Source organism: Anabas testudineus, chromosome 11 (assembly GCF_900324465.2).
Source record: "Anabas testudineus chromosome 11, fAnaTes1.2, whole genome shotgun sequence".
NCBI classification, from domain to species: Eukaryota; Metazoa; Chordata; class Actinopteri; order Anabantiformes; family Anabantidae; genus Anabas; species Anabas testudineus.
In genome coordinates this window covers 20,086,691-20,111,384 of record NC_046620.1, presented here as the reverse complement: position 1 = coordinate 20,111,384, position 24,694 = coordinate 20,086,691, and the positions used below count along the sequence as shown (strand labels likewise).

Sequence of the window (24,694 nt, the reverse complement as noted above, 5' to 3'; positions counted from 1 at the left end):
AATTGGCAGGAGCTTCCTAATCAGCACTCGCTTTCTGAACAAAAGGCAGGAGAGATACAGGTTAGGCTTTTTTTTTTTTTTTTTACCTTCCTCTAGCTAATTGATGACCGAGATGGTTGAGGGAGACAGCTGGATAACTCACTGCTAAAGGAAAACATGGAGAGGGGGGAGAGGAGATCACTCTCCTTTTGTCTCCCGGACCATCTCCAGCTGCTGGTGGAATTGTGTTCAGCCCGTGTTAAGGTTGTATGACTTTGATGGGTGCCTGCACACAACACACCTCAACACAGCTATGCATAGCATTGGTGTGTTTTATGGCTAAAGAGCGGTGACCTTGTGAGGTAATCTATGTTAGGAAACCTTTGATGGATGCCAACATGTCAGACAAGGTCCAGTTCAATGTTCTGTCAAATAAGCATGTTATGATAATACTGAAAATGTATGTGCAAATCCTCCAATAGATGTGGGAAATGTTTTAAACTGATCCCAGTTAAGTAAAGGTGTGATTTGACAAAAGGATGCTGGTTGTAGTTATTTATAGTCACTATATGGACTTGGCAATAAAAATTAATAAATAAATAAAATAAAAATAAATACTGTATATATTGGTATAAACCGCCACATTTTATAAGAGATCAATGCACAAAGCTTCTTTCTCCTGCTTTTTTTCCGATATTCTATTACAAGTATACAATCATAATATTCCTAAGTTCAAGAGCTTGCCTAAAAATGACTCCATTACATTAGTACCTCTTCAAATTCCAGTACTCAAAGTACATCTCTAGGAAAGTTCGTGAATGTAACTAATTGAGATTTGTCCCACATATTCCACATATAAAAAAACTGGCATGAAGTAGAAAAACCACAGTAAAATACCTTAAAGCTAAAACTACAATTTACAATTCAAGCTGTGGTGTGAGGCCACTATGCATTTCAGATATTAGTGAATATTCAATTGAAAGAGAATTTCTCTAGCTACGTTTTGAATTTTATTTTTAGAAAAAAAGAAGCTTAAAAAAATTGACGTACTGCAGCTTTAATTATAATAGTTAAACTGATGTACTTAGTTATCAACCATTTGTAGGAAAGATGCCACATTTTTCATCATCTAAGTATCAGGTTATAGGTACTAAAGCATTATATTTCTTTATACAACCACCATAATGGGAGACGTGCTAATCAATTTCATAATTTGAAACTTTCAAGACTAATGAAATGTATATGGAAAATAGAATTCTTTTTGTATTTTTTGTTTGTTGTTTAAAGAATCTCTTGGCTTTTGCTGAGCCTAGCAAGACAATAACTGGCAAAAACTGCTGCTAAGTTAGCTTCACTCACTAGTTGGAGCCACATGTGATTGACATAAGAAATGTCTTTGCGCTTTATCTCAAACACACAGATTGTGATTGATCCGCTCTCTGTTGCAGTTTAACTTTGTCGGCAAACTCCTCGGGCCACGCGGGAACTCGTTAAAGAGACTACAAGAGGACACTCTCACAAAGATGTCAATCCTCGGAAAAGGATCCATGAGAGACAAAGAAAAGGTAACGCTCCACTCTATTGTTTCAGTTTCCACTGCTGCTCGCCTCACTCCTTTCCCTCCACATCACTTCATCTTGGCCTGAACCAGTGTTTGAAGAAGGAGAATTTTTAATGAAGGACCAAATTCTTATGTTTTCATTGTTAAACTGAATTCTTATTTATTCATTTATCAGTGCTAAGCTGCAGGGAAAATATTATCAAGGAGCATTTTTTTCTCACACAATTAGGAAGGAAATGTTTATATGTTTATCTCATATTAATTCAGAGGTGAGCAGATCATCCCAGCCACTGAGGCTACATTTGATTGACGGCTCCCGTGTCACATGCACCGTGTGTACAGTCTCGAAAAACAGCTTCATCTTGAAAACAGAATTTCAAAAGTTTATGGAAATGTGAATGATCTTGGGGATCACCAAACACATCTGACATCTTTCAAAGCCCGCTCCCTCTCATAGTAAACAAAATACACGCAGTTAAATCAAGTGCAGACTGTACACAAGAAAACACTCCATGGAGATTTATGGTTTTGTTTTCATATAGGCTACACCCTGACACAGGCTATGAAAATGCATTTCAGAATGATTTGTACATAAATGGTGAAATACAGTGGATTTTATGAAAAGGCTATAACTTCAAATTTCAAACTGCAATCCAGTTTAACAACTTGTATCGTGCATGATCATGTCAGTACATGACGAGAGGATATAAATGGCTCTAACAGCGGCTCTTTAGCAGCAGAATTGATTGCAGACCAGACTGGTTAACTGGGAATAAATCGCCTTCACTTGGCTCGTCGGGTGTCTCTCCTCTGCCTCTGTTTGTCTGCGGTGATTTGTTGGCGGCGATGATTCTCGCTATCATGCAGCACATTCTTTTTGATTACTGTGATCAATAGGCTCTGATGGTGGACTCCTCTCGAGTACCTGGTAAAAAGATCTGTCATGGAGATGTGCTGACCTCGGCAGCCCTTACCTGTCTGCACGAACCCTGCTGCGGGATTTATGAGTGACAGCTTTCTGTCGGGGGGCCGCTCCATGCAATGCCGCTTCCTCTTCTTTAACTGTGAAGAGGGATCCTCCCTTGCTACAAAGATAATCCTTTATCTTCAGCCAGTTGCTGACTTTCTGTTTTCAGCTGCACTGTTTGTGTCATCTTAGCGTTTTGGTATTTGAAATTCCTCACGTAGGTCAGGCAGACGGGCCACTGCAGAGCAAAAAGCCAGTTATGCTTTCAGCAAAAAGTTCCTTCAAGATGAGTAAAAACAAAAGAACGCTTGTTTTTTTTTACAGAAGCCACACGCTCCTGATTGACAGGAAAGGAAATTACGTGCAGATTTCTTCATGCTGAAGACATTAAATGGAAATGTGAAAGTAGTCTTGCTACTCAGAAACTGTACAATGTTCAGTATATTCCCTTTTGAGCTCCTACATGCACTGAGTGACAGAGACACTGGGATAATTCTTCAAATATTTGCTGCTACAGGACCTTGATCTTGTGTTGACAAGAATGGGAGAGCAGAGAGGTTGAAAGGCACCGAGCTGTTGGAGTCAGAGTCTCCCTGCATGGTTATGGCACCGAGCTTTGTCCTGCCGCTGTCAGAGCAGGATGATGTAAAGGCATCTGTGTTCGGCGCCCCCTCCTCGTTAGCGCTGTGATTAGCTCATTCATTTTCCTCTCTGGGACTTGTACGCCCTCTTTAATTTTCCTGATAGACAAAACAATCGCTTTTTCTTTGTTTCACTTTTGGTAAGGTCTGCAGCTGGTTTAATTGTGAGCTGCTGCACAGAAATACCTTCATTGTCTGTGTTTGTAAGATGTCTTACAAAAATATGAACCTAATTGTGTGAGGTCCTTCCAAAATAAATAGTAAATCCGTTATCATTTGAAGATGAGGATTGAAATCACACTAACTATATGAATTATGGGCAATAAATCCACAGTAAATAACACTTTTTATTACTAAACCAGCTTACAGGCTTAGCAAATACTGATCTATTGACTTTGTTATTGTTAATCAGTGCATGTGTTTCTGCTCCTGCTGCCTGCAGTACACTGCAAATGTCAAGCTGGCTCAGTTGAGTTGTTTAGTAACATGGACTGGTTTGCTCTCCTTATTTTTTAACTATCCTTATTTTACCAGGTAGATGCCTCACAGTTTAGACCCGGTCAAGAATCTTCATTTGATATATAGAAGGTACTTGTTGGTACAAAGTCAACATCTGAGAGTGCTCCCTGCGACTTTGATAAATTCTAAGTATACTAAGTGTGCGGGTGTCGAGGGGGAATTCAACACTGCACTGTAAAAAGGAGATTTAACTTACGTTTAGGCTTTTCAGTTACGAGTTTACATCATGTTTTACATCATCATAGCTCAGATTTTTACTTTTGTCAATCTGCTCTAAGTAACTAAAATATACAGTATTTGTTGCATCCACTTGAAAACATCTGTATGGAAATTAACTGAGATTACATTATGATTATTTTTTCAATACTACTAATGATTATGACAACTAATATTAAATGATTTCAACTGGGGTCTTCATTCATATGATCCCCTAAGACTAAAGTCAACAGTGCATGTGTTTGACATCTTTTTTATAGGAGAAATACAAATCCTGGGGAATTTAAACCTTGATGAAATGCATGCTGGGAAGTATATGTAAATTAACACTTCACTTATCATTGAACATTTAGTCAATGAATTCGTTTATTTGAAGTTCTAAACGCCTAATGTATAATAAACTTTTATTCAAATGCAGTAGTGATTTGTTAGCATTTGTTGCTTTTAACCTAAACTCACTTTTAATTGCAGCTTAAGTATCTAAGGTGTAACAATTTCTAATTTTCATTTAACAAATATAGGTTTCTGTTTTTATTGCTTTCATGGTTAGCATCAATGCTTTGAGTGCCTGCACATAATGCATGCCTTTCTTTGTAAACTTAATTTAATACTTTTTTTGAGTGAATTGTCAGAATTGTATTAATCACAGATTAGTTCACTTTGATGAATTCATGTAGGATATTTTACAGTACAGTTTTCCAGTGTAAAGCCATTAATACCATATTGTTTCATGTTCATGCAGTTTTGGCTCTACAATTTGTGCTTGTCCCCCGTGTTCATGTACAGAAGGTTGTTATGACTTCCGGAGTGCTTGTACTGTATGTTGTTGTTTGTTTCCGTAAACATCCTGTACAGGACAGGAAGTCATGTATTTTACATTTGTGCTCCACTTAGAATACACTGTGTACACAGTGCATCCAGAAATAGATCACATCTGCACACAGGTATTAAAAAAATCACCTAGTGACACCCATTTGTCTCAGCAAACAGCAAACAAGAACATGTACTGTACTGGTAAATTAGAGTTTGATTTGGTTTTACTGACTGCTAATGGCAACAAGTGAATTTATTCTACTTCTACTTTGAAAAAAAAATCACTTTTGATAAATGTAATAGTGCATTCTGTGGGTTTCCTCTCTCAGTCCACTGTAAAGACATGTGGATTACAATGGTGATGGTCTTTATGTGTAAGCCATGTGATTGACTGGGTGTATCCCACTTCTTGCCCAATACCTGCTGGGATCTGCTCCAGCCAGCATGTGACCCATAAAAGAAAAAGCAGTTACAGCTAATTGATGAATGGATAAGTGCAGTAAAATACTATTGCTCCCAAAAATGCAAATCAAAGAAATAGCTGTACATAAATATAAAAAATTCATGCACTTAAGATGAAACCATTCTACTACGTGACTACTACTTGACTACTACTACAAACAGAGACAAGAATAAGAAATGCTCAATTATAATTGGGTTTCAGCTGGGTGTGGAATGAAAAGCAGTGATTGGACAATTCTAGAGTTGAAGAAGGGGCGTGCGTAACACATGTACAGTAGTGTTTTAGCAACAATAACAGCATCTTAAAGAATATTATTCTGTATTTTTTCCAATTGAAGCTCCTAAACCAACACTGCGTCAGTGATTCTCAGTAGTTCCTGACTTAACTACTCTGTGGCACTGAAGACGTGTCACAAATATATAGTGCCATTCTCAGAAAATGGTGCAGTACTTTCCTAAAACAGCTGACCACGGCCGTTTTTAGAAAATGCTACTCAAACGGGGGGGGGGAAACAGTTTATAGGGATTATATTCATACATGGATTAATACACATGAGCTAGTGAGCAGGAAAGTCTAAGTGGGACTGAAAATAAACTACAGCAGTGAAGGAACATGTCACACAGTGTAACAGTGTGGCTCACTGATGTGTTTTTAATAGTTTTTGGATAATGACAGAGTGTAGAACAGAGGAATATTATATATCAGACGCTGGATACAAGTTGAATCTATTCATTATTAGCTGACATTAATACAAATATAACATACTGTCACAGTTATCTTTAAGTTTTAATAACAAATAAAGGACTATCTAATCCATCCTGTACTGTTTGTCAGTGAAGGGTAGATTCAGGATAGCCTCTCTCTCAATATGTAAGCATGTATAAGTTAAAGAAGAAATGTGTTTTTTGTAAGCCATTTTGAATGTCAAAGCCTAAATGAGGGTGTTGAGCAGTTCACCTCCACCGTAAATGGCCATATGGCATACAATGATATGTAATTTGTCAGGTCACAGACAGAATATTACATTTCCCCACATTTCCAGTGTCTAAACCTAAATATATTATTTGAATGTGAACGCTCAAAGCTCAACATTAGTCTTTACCTCCAAGCTCCGTCGGCAGGAGCTCTGAGTCCAGAGCACTGTAGCCTTCTGTTTCCAGGGTGATCGGCTTTTCATAAGCAGATTTACTGAGAAATAAAACAAAATTTAAAAAGAGAGCGATGCTGCCAGTAGATATGAGAAACAGACAGCTGTAATCTCCTACTGTGGGCTGCTTAGCTGCTGTAGGACTCAGCTGGATCACTGATGCTTCTTATCAGTGCTGGGCGAGGGGCCCTCATGTATGAAAACTGCTCCACTATCTGCTGTTATATGCAGATGCTTTCATACCAAATGAGGTTTAGGTAGATAGATGGAGTAGAGGAACAGGAAGTCCTCAGATGACATGTATGCTAACATGAGACTAGATCATCCTTTTATTTGGCTGATGATAGCTGATAGATAATGGTTTATTTTTTCAAATCTCTTTTTATCATGCATATGTATTTCAAGGAGTACATGAAAGGGAAGACGGGAGACAGATCTGCAAGCGGTCGTTTCTTTCCAGCACCCTGCTCCCAGTCCCTGCTCGACACCGGCAGCTCCATCAGCGCTGGTGCTATTCGCAAAGGAGCTCTCTGCTCGTAAAACACAGATTTATGGGGGAAATTAACATATCATTAACATACCACAGGCACTCTTAAAAGAAGGTTATTTATAATTAGGTGACATCAGAGACACTGGCTTGCATGGCATTGGAGAGGGAGCAGGGGAAGAGGAAGTTGCCTCCACTGGAAAGGCCCCGGAGAAGACTTTTCCTTTTTTGTTGAAAAAGAGAAACTGGGACACTAAACCTGTTGTTTCCTTTGTGTAATGGGATGGGACATATTTGGGGTTTTTTGCTGTCCTATTTCTTGCCATCAATAACATTATACTGGCCTGCTTCTGTCGAGCCCGAATGGCCTGTGAAGGCCCTAACTGTTTACATGGTATACTCCTCAGTTTCAGTCAAAATGAACCGCGCTACTGTAGAAAGAGATGGAGAGGAGTGAGTCCCATCTGCTCTACTTTCAACAGTTTGAGTGAAACTTCTTTTTTCCACGCTTTTTAGCCTGAACATTTACATTCACCTCTTTAAACCTGACTGAAAGGTGTCCAACAAATATGCAGTCTGTTTGACTCAGCTGCTGAAACATAGGAGCTGCTCCAACCAGTGAAGTAAGGTACTGTTGTACTTTAGTTGTTTGATTCATGAAAATGACAATGTCAAGTGACAAGTAAGCACAGCAGTTGTTTTTAACATAAATATAAAGTTGGTGATGCCCAAATTAACACTTTATCAGCCTCAGTTATAGTCTGTGTTTAGTGCTAATTATCCTGTGTTAGCAGGTTAATATACTAAACAGAGTTGTTGTGCATAGTGGTAATTGCCTTCAAAGAAAAAGGTGACACTGTAAAGGAGAGGCAGGCCATCATGGACCCCACACTCCTCGATCCGTGTTCAGTCAATCAAAAGATGGAAGAGTTTGGAGCGCGGAAAGACAAATGAATTGGTATTTTCCAGCTTCTGATTGGCTGAACACCCCTGGTCCAGCAGCACCTGCATGGCTGAAAAACAGACATGGCAGCAGCCCAGATCAGGTCCTGCTTCTGACTAAAGATACACAGGTGACAGGAAGTGTAGGTCATATGAGTTTTGGAAACCACCAGAATCCAATACACAATGATGATTTCTAGTAAAAATAGACTTGAGGACTGAAAACATGGATTCATTTAAGGAGATTATTGTTTGCATCTAATTCATAAATTTGGTTGCTTAAAATTGTGAGTGACATGGTTGAGGTGGAGGCAGCGGTCTAAGCCTGACATTCCATGAGACACACAACACATTGTACCATGATCCCACATTGGGTCCTTTATATTCTAGGTATTCACCAATAGGACTACATTGGAAATGGAAATGCAACTAAAAAAATAACTAACTAATGATAACAAATACATACATTTCAGTAATCTTTACTCTACATTAAGTTTGCTCACAAGCAGCCTTAGTCTAAAATGAATGCAATATAAATAAATGTACTATTCTTTATCTACATTAACTGTTCTTCTAAATGTTCATTCTACATATGTTTTACTTTTTCAAACAAGTAAATATTCCACTGTATCAAGTATAATCTTTCCTGCTGGAGCTGCTGAATATGTTTTGATGAAAGAACCGTCATCACGCAGATGAGATGAAATGCAACATATTATGATGAAGTGTGCAAAAACACATATTTTATCCATACATTTGTTAGGAGGACAGGCAGCTGTGTGAAAACAAAAGCAATTGGTTAAATGTGACAGCTGCAGTTGGAAGGATTGGTAAAGATTGCCTGTTCGCAGAAATACAAGTTTACAAGAACCCACATAAATATTTTGTGTATGTCTTGTTGTAACGCCACAGCAGTTGTAATTTCATTATGTATCGGTTACAGATAACCTCCTCGCAGTAGATCCTGGCTCAAATGCAAATATACCCATTTTAAAAAAAAGGTAAATGTTCCCGGCTGTGACTCCCGACTGCCTCGTGCTCGTTCCCCAGGCAGAGGATATACGACACCAAACTGTTTGTTTGTTTCATCAGGAAGAAGAGCTACGGCAGAGCGGCGAGGCTAAATATCACCACCTGAACGAAGACCTGCACGTCCTCATCGAGGTGTTTGCTCCGCCGGCCGAGGCCTACGCCAGGATGGGTCACGCTCTGGAGGAGATCAAGAAGTTTCTCATACCAGTATGTCCCTCTTCCTCTCAACACACACACACACACACACACACACATTCTGTCTTGCCTTCCTCCTCCTCCTGAATCTCTTTGCGGCAGCTCTTTTGACCCGGCCATCTCATCTCAGCCTGTCCACAGTGCAGCCAGTGAGTAACAGCAGAGACAACGCGCTCTTTTCACTCTTACTCTCTCTGTCTGTAACTTGCACTTTAATTCTGTCAGGTGTGTGAATGGGTTTGTGTGCCTGTGTGTGTGTGATCCTGGGTGGGAAGTCGTTGGTATAACAGGAATAAAAGAGCGCAGGAGGAGATCTCTCTGCATGGGCCAAACCCTCTTTGGCAGCAGCATGCAGCATGGAGCTTATTTACTCTTCCTCCATTCATTATGGATGATATCTCCAATGCTCAGAGCTATGATGATTTACATCTCATCATTAGTTATCAACAGACCCCTTCCCCCATCCACCTCATGTTACCTTTTCTCACTGTCGCCATAAAACATATTTATTGGTAGAGCAAACACATGGCAATCATATCATATAGATTTATGATTAAAGACTTGCAGTATTTCCATATTAATTATGTGTTTTAATTTAGAGGCAAAAAAACAGTGTGCGAAGATAAAGGCAAATGGGTTCCTGAGGATTTATCAACATGAGATCTGAAATGTTTTGCAGCCTCAGGAACAGTGGTCACGGCAGTACTGTAAAGTACATTAATTAGATATTCCCGGGGCTGTAGCCCTGGAGATAAAGGACGTAATTTAATACAGTGTAATTGAAAGCAAGTCTATTGCCATCTGTGTCCGTGTGTGTGTGTCTGCGTGCGTTTGTGAACATGCTGCCTCTCTGTGTGCAGGATTACAATGATGAGATCAGACAGGCCCAGCTGCAGGAGCTCACATACCTGAACGGCGGCTCTGAGGATGCCAAGGTGCCATCGGTGAGGGGCAAGTCAGCCGCCCGTGGTAGAGGGACACCTGTTCCAGGGCCTCCCAGGTAACCTGCGTCCAAGTGTGTGTGTGTGTGTGTGTGTGTGTGTGTGTGTGCAAGTTGTTGTGTATATGTGCACTTTGGTTCAGCTGGGGACTTGGTATTATTTACAGTTAATGAGCTACTGGGAAAGCAGTTTTTTTTCTGTAAATGGATGTGTACAGTATCCTGTTGCCTTCTCAGACTTAATGGTGTCATTTAGACTTGCAGCACTTTTAAGACTGTTTGTGTCTGCTTCAATAAGACAAATAATATTTTTAGTGTATTTATGTAGTACAAGACGTGAATATCACACACAAATGTGTTTATTTCTGAGGGAACATCAGTTTCCATCTCTGTACAGTATGTGCTTCTGTGTTTGAATGCCTAAACAATTTGGGCCTGATTTACTAGATTGACTAAATGTGTAAATGTGTGCAAATTCTTAAGGTCTTTATTTACTAAGGGAGCAGCTCATTACACAGCTTCTTGACTGACTACTTTTGACTACTTATGTGCAAATACATTAACTTCATGAACAGTAAAAAAAGACATGGAACAAGAATCACAAGCCACGCATACCTAAACCACTGCTGAGAAAGAGGCGGATGGATGGTCAGAACAGCAGGGCCATCAGTTTAGAGTGCAGCAGGTGGTGTTAAACCAGCAGATGTTTTTGAACATTGAGGTAAATGGAGTCAAGTGCATTAAGTAAAAGTCTTGTCAAAAGACAGACCACTGCTATTGCAACCTGTAGTGATTAACTCAATCATTGTCAAGGACATGAGCCACAATTCTCAGCTCAGTGTTAATTTGTTTTTCATTATTATTGCTCTGTTTTATTGCCTCCGTGCCAGTGGCAGCCATGGCCAGAGACATCAGGGTTACTAGATGTCTGTCCATGTGTGAAGAATGTAATATCCCAGAAATGCCTTCCTCACAGTTTGCATCCAGGATGCATGAACTGATTTTGCATTTATTTAGCATTGCATTTGTTGGAAAAGGGGAAAGATCAGGTTAAAATCTGCGTGACCTTATTTCTGTCCCAGTCATGTGTGTGGTCCTCATATTATCAGCTCAATATCTCAGGAACGCCTTGAGGATTTTTTACGCCATTCACCTTCGACTCAGGGATCAACTGGTTAGAATTTGGTGGCGAAGGGTTAAAGGTGTCCTATCGATGTTATTTCAGCAAAGCCTGGAAGGAATTTGATTTTATCTGTCTCAAACTAGGGATGTCATGAGAACCAGCAACTTTGATACTGAGTTGATACCAGAATTCATGTCACAGTCGGTTTCTGCGATACAGAAAGGACCTAACAAGTGTAGTGTGACACTGAATGCAATAAGAAGGACATTAACACAACACCAACAACATGTGGAACGGAGCATGTGCAGCAACAGCTCTGACATCTCTGACTTGTCGTCGGATGATCAAGGTTAAGTTATGGACTAAGTTACCAAAAGCTGCTAATTTTGTTCTCTTTTCTTCCTGTCATAACTCAACATTAGCTAATGGCAGCTACTAGACAGACTTCCAGATCTGTGCGAAGACTTCCACATGTCATTAACATGTTTATATCTTACAATGTTACCATTAGTGTTTGTGAACTGTGACACAGCCACATCTTTAGGATCAATGCTCCTCACACAACATCTACAGAGACTAACATTAGCGTGTTTACACTAATGAAATGACAGATACCAAAAACAGATCCACAGATCCACCAAAGAACTGGGTGCCACAAATCGTGTGACCTGAATCTAGCACAATCTGAAGTCAACCTCTGTTGGTCTTTCTGTATGTTGTCTGTGTGATCTTCCACTAATTGCATACGTCTTCCAAACATTTGATAAAATGAGACCCAAAACTTGGCTCCAGCCTCTTTGATAAATGCACCCTGTGTGTTTGGGTTCAAATGTCTCACATCTGTGAAAATGAGCACAGAAACCCTGTAAAATTGGTCATCTGTGTTTTCAGTATCCTCAAAAGCGTACTGTGCTTATGTGAATAATGACTGCTCTTTATCAGAAGAAAGGTGAAAAGCAGCATGACGTAGCAGCACAGCAAGACCCCTTAAATAGGAGCTCACATTTTGATGTACAAATTGTGTGATGTTAACAGTGGAGAGTGCAGTTTCTGGCCAATCCTCTACCAGCAGTCAACTTCTTTTAACCATATCCATAATCTAACACCCAGTTTAAACAGTTTCAGGTGCACCGGATCATATTTTTTTAACAGTCAAATGGACTGTTTTGAAAGGCTGATAAAAAATTGTTCCAACAGGACAGTGCGGTAAAGTCAAAATTAGAACAAAGACAACAGACAAGGGTTTTTTATTTAATGTGGGGACTTATCTGTCTCTTTGGAAGTTGTTCTCATATTCTCCAAGAATGAATGGCAGCAAATAGCTTCTTCAGAAGGCAGAAAAATGAGCCCTGATATTTCTAACTATGCTGAGTGTGTGCAGACCTCAGCAGGAATTACAAAGACGGGGCAGAAACTATAGATTGGCATAAAACTACAAACCAAAGCACTGCTGTTATTTAAAGTTGCACTGAGCAACTTTGCACATGGCTGGTTATTTAGTGAACTTAACAGCCTGTCTTCTGTACGCCAAGGAAAGGCAACATAAGAAGCAAACGTCAATCCAGTTTTCCCTGTGCTGAGCTGCCAATAAAGCTTCAAAGAGAACTATTTCACAAATTTTCTCCCATTGCTTCACAGAATAGTCTATTTAACACAGTATATGTATATTTCTGTAGTAGGTAAGCATATAATATACTGTACTGTACAAATGAATGTATGTTTTGCCACTCACATGTGAAGTAATCACTACTAGGAAATGTATCCCTCTTAAAAGAGTTTCTTATTATGTACTTTAATAGCTGTGCGGCCAACCCTACCTTTAAAACTGGTGTCCGGCGTTTCTTAATAAAGGTGCATTTATGATTGCGATTAAATCCTTAGTATAAAAAACAGGACATGAAAACTACTGCACAGTTCCAGATGTTGGTGACAGAAACAGCAGTGCAGCAAAAACTCTGTAGCACCGACCTTGTCGCAGTACAACAGAAGTACAACTGGTGTATCTGTTGCAACTAAACGTTTTAATACAGATACCTGCCAATAATAAGTATTTTCCATCACACCATCAGCAACCGGAGACTGATTTCATACTGCACACAGCATGATTAGTTTTCCAACCAAGAGCAAGACACAGAAAAGGAATTGTTTATGTTGCTGTGGAGTTAGAGGTGTGCAGCCAGTTGCCTGCAGCTCTTCATCTAACAGCTGACTGGGACTGCTATTCCTACTTCTTCTATTACTTCTTACAAAAATAGATCCAATGTCAACAAATGCAGTTTTTGATAGCTGTCAGACTTTACCCCGGTGACAAATACATTGTGTTTCCTGTGACTGCTTTTGCCACTTGAAGGGTTTTAATGTGAAGCAGCGGGGAGAAATGTTGGGTTTGCATTGCATTGCAGGTGATTAATACAGCTCTCGCACAGCTGCAAGTGAAAATAACCAGTGAGGTTGATGTCGGTTAATACTATTTAAAAAGTTGCCGATAGACTCATGCTACTCCTTCCTTGTTACTTTCTTAAGATGACATCTGTGATGTCCAACCACCATCCTCCCCCATCAGGAACATGAAGATTGAGTGGTAACATGCTAGGATTATAGTTGTTTACAGCAATCCATAAAATCAGTCATCTAATTTTTAACATTACCTCTCAACTTTGGATTGAGAAGGCATTTATGACGTGTGTTCTGTGGTTGCAGTGGTATCCTAGTAAATCATGATATGGTGCTTATCATAACATGTACATTTGCTTGTTTCTGGCGCTTAACCTCCACTGACTTGGCAGCTATGTTTACATTAAAATATTTTAGTACATTGTTGTGATAAAACCTTAATTAGTACTTAACTAAAAGGTGTAATTACTTCCTCCACCACAGGTGCTATACTCCTTCTGTTTTAATTCATTTAAGGGTCTTGTAAGTAGCTGTAGTTACAACAACCTAGTGTGTTCCATGTTATGATGCCATATTTAAGCAGAGATTAGTATCCTTGCAGTGCTGGAGCAGGTCAGGCTGGCCATTAAGTGAGCAAGTACCTTTAATAGGACAACAACACTAATAGTAAATAGTATCTATTAGTGTACAGTGAAGCAATGTCTGGTGTCTATATTAGCAAAGCAAAGTCACATTTGCATAACAGCCCTTATATGTAAATGATCTCCAGTAGATGCTTGGCTCTGTTCTCTCCCTGTGAACCCACGCTAATTTCAGCTCCTCTGAGACCTCACAAGACTACAAATAAAAATACTCATGGCCATTAGACAACTTTAACTTTCTCTGCATTGACGCTTTTTTTAATCGAAAAAGAACTGCACACAGTTAAGTTGTTTGTTCTTTGGGTTTAAAAAATAAATAACACTTCTTTCATCAGATTTCGAGATAAACAAGGTCATCGAGATGGGGTGTTTGTATTGCTCAGAGTCAGAATATAATTGGCTGTGTTTTAAATTACACTTTAATTAGCATTTACCATGCCTAATTTGAATGTGATAAGTCCCACAGGCTCCCACACAGAAAATCACATGAAGTTTTCTACATGTTCACACTCACATGTGCTTGATTTTGATCAGTGCCACAGCTCTGAATTAAAAGTCTATAGCGGTCACACGTTTCTCTTTGCTTCGACTTTGAATCGAGCTGTTGCTGGAAGATAATTCCTGCTTTTAAAGGGATTTTCGACTCTTGATATTCAGCAGTTTTTTGGGTTTTTTTGTTTGTTTGCTTTTCTTTGCTTGAGGGCGGTCCAATTTCTATCAAGTAAACATCCACTGCTGTCCCCGTTAGTCGGAAAATTAGAAATTTCTTTTTCTCATCCTGCCCCACATCTGTGATTTTCACTAATACAGTATGTTACCCAGCTGAAATGGAAAGCATAGAAAGCAAATGACCCAGAGAGCAACCTTGGTGGTTTTCTACTGCCGCTTCAGATCAGTTAGCTGCTTTTAAAATTCGGCTCAGTTGGTGTTAAAAGCCCAAACAACATTTTCCAAACCACAAGGTCAGTCTGCCTTTCATTTCCAACAGTGCAGCTTGACTTTGCTTCCATTTTGATTACAGTGCAGGTTAGTCTCTGGGTTCCGTGTTAATTCATCTAAATGATTGTACAAATCATTATCTCACAGTGGCTATTTTGCTGCACAGAGACACAACCCAAAAAGGTACATATCTGAAATGTTACTGTTCAACATCTCATTTTTGGTTTTTATTCAAGACGGAACATTTAAAAATCAACAAGGAAACATTCATCACAAAGCCAGCAGAAACATCATCCTTTTTTCATCTACATGCTCCCTAATAGACAGACAAGCAATTCCGCCACAAGACATGCTGTGTTTTGAGTAATGGACGTGACTCACTTTTTCTCGACTGGAGGAACCTGCCCTCCACCCTCGCTGTTCCTCTCTCTCCACCTACACACATAACCTGCCGCTGAATGTATCAATTCGTGGCTGTACCAAGTCATTCTGACCCATGTAGGAAATCACTAACCGGAGCTGAAGTAGACGAGGCAGCTTGACTCCAAAAATAATAAATTACAGTGCCTCATCATAAAGATATGCAGTCCAGTGGATGTCTCATGTTGGATGATATATAATACTAGTGTTGTTTCATGTTGATCTTAACACATGGAAACGGTTACACACTTATTTCTCTCCAGTAAGTCCCATAGTTTACCACAATTTTCCTAAAGAACTTAGAAGAAGAAAATTAAATAAATGTGCTTTATTTTCTCTTCTTTCATCTAAAGCTGTGGTGGTTTTTTGGATCTTTTTATCCATGTGTCAGGACTCGAGGAGGAGTTCCTCCCCTGCATGCAGCAGTGCCCCGAGGAGCAGCACCCAGAGGAGCCCCGACCAGCCGAGCTCCATCGTCCAGAGGAAGAGGGGTGCAAAGAGCCAGAGGTGCCCCACCAGCTGCTGGGTACCGACCGGCCCCTCCCATTGTGCAGGACACATACGGCGAATACGTGAGTATATTAACAGTCTGTATGTCTGTAAAAATCAGTTGAATAGGGTCATGATCCATCAGCACAGCATCAGGACCTACTCACCGGGATAGGGCTGCTCCATGTCTACAGCACAATGTGTGTGTATATCCAGAAGGCTTTCAGGTCCAGTACAAAGTTTATGTCACCTGGGTTGTGGAACTGTTCATGTTCCATCACTCTATTGGCTCTGTCCCCAGTCACAGAATTGGGTAATAATATGCTTTGGGCTGTTATTATGTGCATAGCGCACGAGTGACACCCCAATAAGCCTCTTTAAGGCAGCTTTACAATGCCAATATGCCAACTCAGCGAGAGCAGCGTTTATGACATGATTTGAAGTCAAGCTGAGTTGTCTCAGCCTTGATTTGCAAGTGGTTTGATGAAGGCAGCAGAAAAGTGTGGTCAGTTATTTGATGAAATAACCCAACTAGTATTACTACAACTAGTAATATTATGATTAAACAGACCCCAGTCTTACTTCAACTTTATACATTCATGCCTTCCATCTGCACATCGTAGCGGTCCAAGTAGTGTTTCTCCTCCAGCTTCTCATCACCTACACGTTGCTGCACGAAACTCAGTCTGTGACCATAATAGTTTATGATCATGTTGTGCTCGTCCCCATCAACAGTGTTTAAGTCCAAAATCCAATTTCTGAAATGTGCAAAACTATGTTATACGTTATCCAACACCATAATCATAAGATGTAGCGTAAATAAAGAGGAACCTTCTCACCAATACGCCAGCCTTTCTTTGTAAAAGAGGCTTATAGCTGGACTGTCTACTGACAGGTTTACACTGGTGTCATGCACAGATGTTGGTGTGCTTTTTGCATGAGACATGTGTGACACCCACACCTGGAGAATATGACTGCACTGCTTTCTGTGTAGACAGTGTGTTGGACAGTTTTCATAGCCGGTGTGATTATGTGTGATGAGTAAACTGATCAACTTGGAAAATTGATGGAGTGCTCATTTAATATTTACAGTATTAAAATTTAAGAGTCAACTATGCATGTAAATGGGAAAATAATTGCATCCACTATAGGAGTCTTACCTTCTATTGTTTGTAGCTTTGAAAGAAAAATCAGAGAAGGGAAGTATATTATTGAAAAGATTGACACAGGAATAAAAAATTATTCATCCATCAATTACCACTTCCAGAAAGTCTCTCCAACACTGAGATGTAGTAATGAAACACATCCAACATGTATGTTATGCCTCAAGGACACATATTACAGTTAATATAACCTCATAATGAACCAGTCTGTACATCCATGGCTATACTGCAAACATGAGATGCTAACAGGTAATTCAGCCTCATTTTAAAGGTGTCGATTTAACAGAAACAAATATTCGCCAAATGTTATTGCCTACAGCTAAATCAGTGTATAGTGTATATCACTGTACTAGTTTTATGTTTTTATCCCCCAAACACTGTGAGAACTATAATTCTGTTTCTAGAAAACCATTTAGTGTTTGTGAGTTCATTCTCACATAAAACCAAAACTATCCACTTGACTACACGCTGTATGGCGATGTGTGAGAAAATACTGTCTGGTAATTGAGGTGAATTGGCCTTTTGAAGATGCCTGTTTCAGCACAACGATATGACTGTCTGCTTAAATATCAGCCTGCATGGGGCGAAGTCAAACATGCACGCAACATAGTCAATGATATTTTGTTTTTGTTTTTTTGTCTTCCTACCTGACATGTTAGCATGATGGCTAGGAATTTGTTATTGGAGTTATTATTGTGATATGGTCTTGTAGCATACCTGCACAGTCTTATGGGAACCTGACTGCAATATCAACAGCTGCGAGAGATGAATATATTAGGCTTAGAGTCAGAGCCTTTGTGCCTTTGCCAAGAGAGTCTCCTGCTGCACTGTCAAGGCAAGTTCCCCAGTGACTTCTGCATCAACATCGCATATTTAGCAGATAGAAGCCATGAGGAGGTGGCCAACACTGGAAAATTGCCCCAGCAGCCCATACCTAACCACATCTGACAGGTTTATTCAGAGGTTGCAATTCAAATGTGTGGAGGTCATAGAGAATGACTCCTGGACCAGCTGTTTCCCATCATTGTCACAGTTGTAAACTGCATCCCCTAGCACATGCATCTGTGTACCTGAGCAGGGGAAAAAAAAAACACCCCCAACATCTGGCGGATGATAAATCTAACCACATTGCCACAAATTAGAGTCTGAATGAGTGGCTATGTATTATCTGGATACATCACCATCCCAGGAAGACCGCTATCCATAGGGAGCCGACAAATAGGCTCTTGTATTAATCTATGAAATGACAAAGAGATGTTTCTTGTTCACATTTGTTGCTGTCATTTATCACTGCTTAGCATTCACTCATATGCATGTTCCCGCCGCTCTCTGCGTGCTGCACGGCATCGCCACAGGCCAAAACATTTGTTCAGCTGGAGGTGCTTTCTTCTTCCTTCTTGTTCAGACATCAAGCACCAGACCTGGGTTACAAGATGAAGCACCAGATGTATAGTGCTTACGTCTGGTTGGTTTTTGTGTGCATAAAGCTTCTGTTTGTACTCGAAGCATCAGCATCAAATTACTCTGAATCCAATTGTTAGTGAAACAAAATCACAGAAATGTTATTATCCCATGATCCATCTTTGGCACCCCCCATCAGTCTTGAATGGTTACTGTGATTGCAGCCAAATCTCATTTCATGTAATTCATTAAGTGCATTGAGATCCTGCCTTACCTGCTGCTAATCCCATTGGAATAGAATGAAACATGATGTAATTCTCATTTCAGTAATGAGGCTGAATACTGTATCATCTTTTGGGGCCATTTGAACATTGCCAATTTGGAAAGTGAAGGGGCCAATGCAAGTACCAGAACTTTGCTTTCATTGTAAATGCAGATTTACTGCATATATACATGTAGCCTTGTTTGTTTCATTCCTTTGGGTGTGAAGAGTAAGCAGTGTGCAGCTGGTTGGTTCATGTTAAGCACTCCAGTTTACAATAATAAGTTAAAAGCAAGAAGCTCTTGTCCCTCAGGCTTCTGCATGTCCAGCCCTGTCGAGAGCAGAGCGTTGTTAATTGAGTTGCCTTCTCTATGGTACTGTCCTCAGCCATTTTAATCTAAATTGGGTGTAATGGTCAGGAAAATATTTCAGATACAGTAATAATGAAGCTGCATCCAACTGGTGTGGCAGACAAGACCGGTCACGAAGATAAGATTGAAACCCATTCATATGGGACAAACCCTGTGAACTGTAATGATGGCTGAGATTTTTTTTTTTAATCTTTGTTAATGTTGTAATGTTAATCATGTTTCATTTCCATTACGAACAATGTGTTTCAGTCATTGCCCATTATACAAACAGATGTAGTTTGTTTTGTAATGTAAATTATATTTATCAGTTGTTGTAGCAGCGTGGCTTTAAGGATGGCAGTGTCAATGTGTGGGTTATTAAATTACTTTGCCTGAAATATTTCACTGATTGTTGGCTTGCCATGAACTTTTGTGCAGATATTTGTGGTGTCAGATAGGCCTAATGTGTTTGGGGATCCCATAAGTGTTAATGGATCAAAATACTCACTTGCCAGTAAAATATTTTCTCAACTGCCAGATAGCAGAAACATTAACTGTAACTTCACTTTAACTCCTGTATCTCTTTTGTTGTGTACCAATTTAGGTTATGAGCAAAACCTTTAAAACAAACAAACAATTGCCATCGTCATTAGTATCTACTGTACTGTATGTTTAATGCAAATTAGCAATTAGCATGCTAACATGCAAAAGATTTTCAACATAGTCAACACCGCCCCCTTCTAAATCCTCTTTCAGACATTTACTTTTTGAACATTTCCAGATAACCTTTGTGTGACATCCTGTCCATCCATCCATCCATCTATCTATGTACCATTTGAACCACTTAACCTGATCAGGATTGACTCTTGGACCATCACACTACAGACACCACACAGTCAGAAACCTGCTTCATGGTTAATATGTGTTTATTTCCACAGAACAGCAAAAACCTCCTCAGACTCTTGCCTGTGTAGACTGTGGACAGGCTCCAGCCACCTCACGCACAGTATAACTAAATACAGTTATCTGCATCAGAAATAGTGATAATGAATTTCACTGGACCATGCAGATGTGTGTCTGCGGGGCTGAGTCATAAATGACATTAATTCCTCAGAAAATTCTTGAAATATGGGAATAGGCTTTATTTAAAACTTGGCTACGATCAAAACCAAAGGTGGTAATAACAGAAGGGAAAGCAAAGGCATTTGTCAGGCGTAACACAGGGTAGTGATACTTCAACTTGATGCATGGGACCAACTTTTTGGCATCCTCAATCTGATAGCGTGAGTAGTATTTCTACCCCTGCAGCAGAAAAGCTTCAGCAAATTCCAGCCTGTTCAGCTTTCTGAAATATGCTGGCAGGAAGAGCTGGATAAATGACACATAGCTGCTTTGAGAAATTTTAGACCAAGACAGATGACCGAGGGTTGCAAGAACTGTATTATTTGTTTTCTTCATAGCAATATCTTAGGGTGTTATTTTGCTTTTATCGTTAAGAAGTTAAGAGCAGTGTGTGGCACAGCTGTACGGAGGCGAGACATTTTTCTTTGAACAGATGGTATCATAATTTAGTCGTCTGGGAAGAACAAGGCTTTTCTTTCTTGTGTTGAGTTGCTTCATTTTCTCACTTTGTTGTTTGCATTACTGACACCTTTTGGGTTTTAGCACAGACCATGCAGCATGTGCGGTTCTCTGCAAAGTTCATAATGTGAGGGACAGTGTGTAGTCGAACTCATTTGGATTTAGTACAGTGTGCAGGGAATAAATCCCGCGCCTGAAAAGCCTGCTCTGGATGTCAGTGGCATCCTATCTGTTACAGTGGTATTGTAGAGCACGGTGGTGCGGCTGTGATACTACTGTTGTAACATGCTGTGCCAGGCCCTCTGTTAGTCTTCAGTGGCCTCAGAGGCCAGTCCTTATCTTTTAACAACACGCCTCTCAGCCATCCACTGGCATACAAATGCAAGACTCACTTAGGGGCTGCTCTCTCTCACTCGCTCCCTCTCTCTCTCTCTCTCCCCTCTCTGTCTCTACTCCCTCCCTGCCTAACCCCTCACTGTCACACTAATCCTGTTTAGTGTTGGAAACACAACACTGTTGCAGTATTGTCGTGCTATTGTGCTCTCCAAGATATTTTGAGTAAATGATATATCAATACAAACACATCAAACATTATAATATCTTCACTCACACTATCATCACAGTCTGCTTTCTATTTTAAAACTGTTCATTCACATGTCAGGCACCAAAGAAAAGGAGCGTTTTGAATGTGCCAGCATGATTTATAAACCAAGCATGTTTCCCCCCTCACCTCGATTAGATGTTCTAATAAATGGCAATAACATGCCATTGTTAAAGTTTAATGCGGTCCTTAATACAAGCCGAGAGCGTCCAACGTGAGTAGACAGCACCTGGGTCGAGTCACTATCGAGATGAGTGGAGGAGTCTGTTAACACTAATGTCACATGGCTTGTGCTGAAAACTAATCAGGGTATCTAGTAGTTCTAGTAGTTCTTTGTGACACTGCAGTTATCATAGCATGACAAGAAATACTAGGTTGGACTGTAGTTGACTGATCAGTTTAGGAAGACGTCTTTGGTTCAGAAATGGCTTCTATTGTCAATTACTTATTAGTTACATCTGTTCCTGTATTTCTATTATATTTATATTATAGTGCTGCTGCACGAGCTGCCCTAATGGAAATGTGTCCAAAACAAAGAGCCTCCTCTTCCTGCTTGGTGACCTTTTATCCAGTGCAGACTCTTCTTATGGGATCAAATGCCCACACAGTCACAAGATACTAGAAGAGGCTTTTCAGCAATCAGTTTATTTTACGCACAGTAATAAAACTGTGAGATTTGGATGCGTGGGTTTATGTACAGTATAAGTACATTTTGCATAGCTGATAACTTCATGCAAGACACATTCCCTATCTCTAACTTTATCCTGATTGGTGAGAAGACACACAAGTAAAATGATCTGCAACTTTAATCATAATCATAATGCTCCAAACTGAATAAACACTGTTTTACTTTTTGTATGATTCAGAAAACGAATTTTCTTCTACCAAAGAGCCTTTTAGATATATGTCCTAATATATAAAAATATGGTTTACCTTGACAATTTGCAAGTACTAAGTACTTGACCCACTGTGTAACAGGCTGCCTGAAAACTAAATGAGATAGATTTCACTGGATTTTGACATTCATGAAAATTTCAGCCTCTGGCCTTTTGAACTGATGCTGTGTTTTTGGGTGGTGTCATAAAATTATGTAATTTTGCTCCAAACAGAGTCTACATGTCATGTGTTTAGTGCAGTACATGCTGCCTGATTCCTGACTCCGGTCACCTTGTCATCTGATGGCATTGCTGTTGATGCAATTTTGCCCTGCATAGCAGCTTTACTTTTAAAATGTCTGTATGATGGATGGATGAAATAAAAAATATCCAACATCCAAGTGCTTTGGATAAATGTCGATTTAAATAAATGAAAGCAAACAAACAGCATAATGTCCCTGTTGAATAGTCATGTGGTATAAAATCAAATGTTGACTGCACAACTGTATTTGTAATATTACAGCAATGTTATAAATTGCATTAAAAAATGACAAACATGTCAAAGGAAAGTAAGTGAGCTGTGTCAGAGTCTGAGTCCCTGCAGGAATATTATAGAAATACATTAAACAGAGTTTGACATGAGAAGCTAATAGAATATAGTGCTGTGGTTTTCTTTTTCAGACTGAACCAGCAAAGTTTATTTATCAGGTAAAGTCTATAACTTTACTTAACTTTTTTTTCCATCACTGAATGAGAATGCAGCGTGAAAAATGGCCAGCAGGGGACTGAGGCTGCTGGTTACTGATGATGAGGAAAAGTGCAGTTTAATTCAGACCTGCTGTATTTCAGATAGAGCCCCTGTCTCTTTATATCGCAGCACTATAATTAATAAGAACATTGATTTATTAATCATTTATTAAGAAAAGTACATATCATTTGGAATGCAGGATAAAGCATGATTCTACAGTGAACTAAAAGTTGCACAACTGAACAGAAATACTGCTGAATTACACTGTGATTATCTTTGTATCAGTAGAATATATGACAAGTGCAGCCCACGCAGTTCATTTTTTATAAAATTATCACCACCTTTTCAGTAAATTACTGTGAGCGTTACATGATCCTGTCGCTCTGTGTCATTAACCATTGAAAACTCAGCCTTACAGACACAGATGTCTGTTTTTTTTCTGATTGCCACGTTCCTTTTTCAGATCAGATCATGTTACTGATACTGCAGCCAAGACGTGCACTTCCTGAGCTTTGTTCATTTCTAATGTTCACAAGCTTCCATGTTTAGTTATGTGTTGATTGAATTTGGATAATTAACAGTAGAATTCACGGCTTTCATGTTACGGCATAGTGTATACGTACTTTGAAAACAAAGTTTGTATGTATTTCAGTCGTGATACTACCCGTTGAATACAGTTGACTTCTGGTTCAGATTTTGACAGCCCTCATGTTTCTTAAATTATTATATTTGACAACTGAGGCTACCTTCACAACCACAGCTACATGATTTTACCTTTTGCTACATCTGCTGAGATTCCTGTCATCCAGTATTGATAACGACGCTTGTTTTTTAGGTGCTGTGTAATAGAGAGAACCTTTAAATAAATTGAAATAGAATCATCCTTAGTGGTTTGAGACAAACACACAGATGTTATTTACATTTCAAATGGGATGACATTTCTGGCAACAAACTAACTTCTGTACGTGCCTTTTAGTTGAAGCTTCAAATGTTTCAGTTGTAGCTTTGAACAAATAGTATATGTTGCTTATTTTTACACCACTTTGAAATGCTAACTTGACTGTAACCTGACTCTCATATAGAGAATGTAGGGGGAAATGTCAGCTGCTTTACAGGAGGTTGTTTGTAATCTATTGCACAGTAATTGTAGTTTCTTTACCAGTGTACTAAAGTACTACTGTAAGTAAGGCTATCTGAGAACCATTGCCATATATAATCACCAAGATGTTTAGATAGTAGATAGTCTCTATAAAATTCAGTCTCATTAGTCCCTTTGGTCGGATGATATGATAAAGATAGCATACACATTTATGATTAGGTTTGTTGTTGACGAGCAAATCCTAAATATTATAAATATAAATATGTCATGTCTCTATGCTGGGTGAAAAAGACATGACTACAATACCTGTACAGTATAGTACTACTATAACCCAACCAAACCTAAGATTTATAAACTTGTGTTTGTCTTGTGTCAATAACAAAAATTAAAAAGTAAGGTTTAATACATTTCTGATTGTATCAAGTAGCCTTATATATACTGTACGAAGTGAGGAATGTAAAGGTAATTCTAGTATTTCTAAAATGTCTAAGGTAAAAAGACACAAGCAGCCTTCTATTCGTGGCACACTGAATGTTTGCAGTGTTTTTACTATTAATGTGTTGATAAGTGTGATGATTATCTTTGAAAAAAAGTTTTCAGTAGTGACAAGGCTAATTATTTCACTTGTGTTTCATTCGCAAGAAAAAGGTTATGATGGGAAATGGCGAATCAAAGTCTGCAATTCCATCTGCCTGCTGAAGTGTTT

General features: G+C 39.3%; 1 protein-coding gene across 2 annotated transcripts in view; it reads left to right on the top strand.

Annotated features, from left to right (window-relative positions):
* The window catches only part of khdrbs3 (KH domain containing, RNA binding, signal transduction associated 3), an 89,773-nt gene that overhangs the window by 46,756 nt on the left and 18,323 nt on the right, over positions 1 to 24,694 (top strand). For both annotated transcript variants that reach the window (XR_003298058.1, XM_026349086.1), the window contains exons 3-6: positions 1,428 to 1,544; positions 8,828 to 8,974; positions 9,823 to 9,962; positions 15,811 to 15,991. Coding sequence is in view for 1 of the 2 variants with exons in the window: in XM_026349086.1 (XP_026204871.1) it covers positions 1,428 to 1,544; positions 8,828 to 8,974; positions 9,823 to 9,962; positions 15,811 to 15,991 (585 nt within the window). In the remaining variant the exon portion in view is untranslated. The remainder of the gene's footprint in view (positions 1 to 1,427; positions 1,545 to 8,827; positions 8,975 to 9,822; positions 9,963 to 15,810; positions 15,992 to 24,694) is intronic.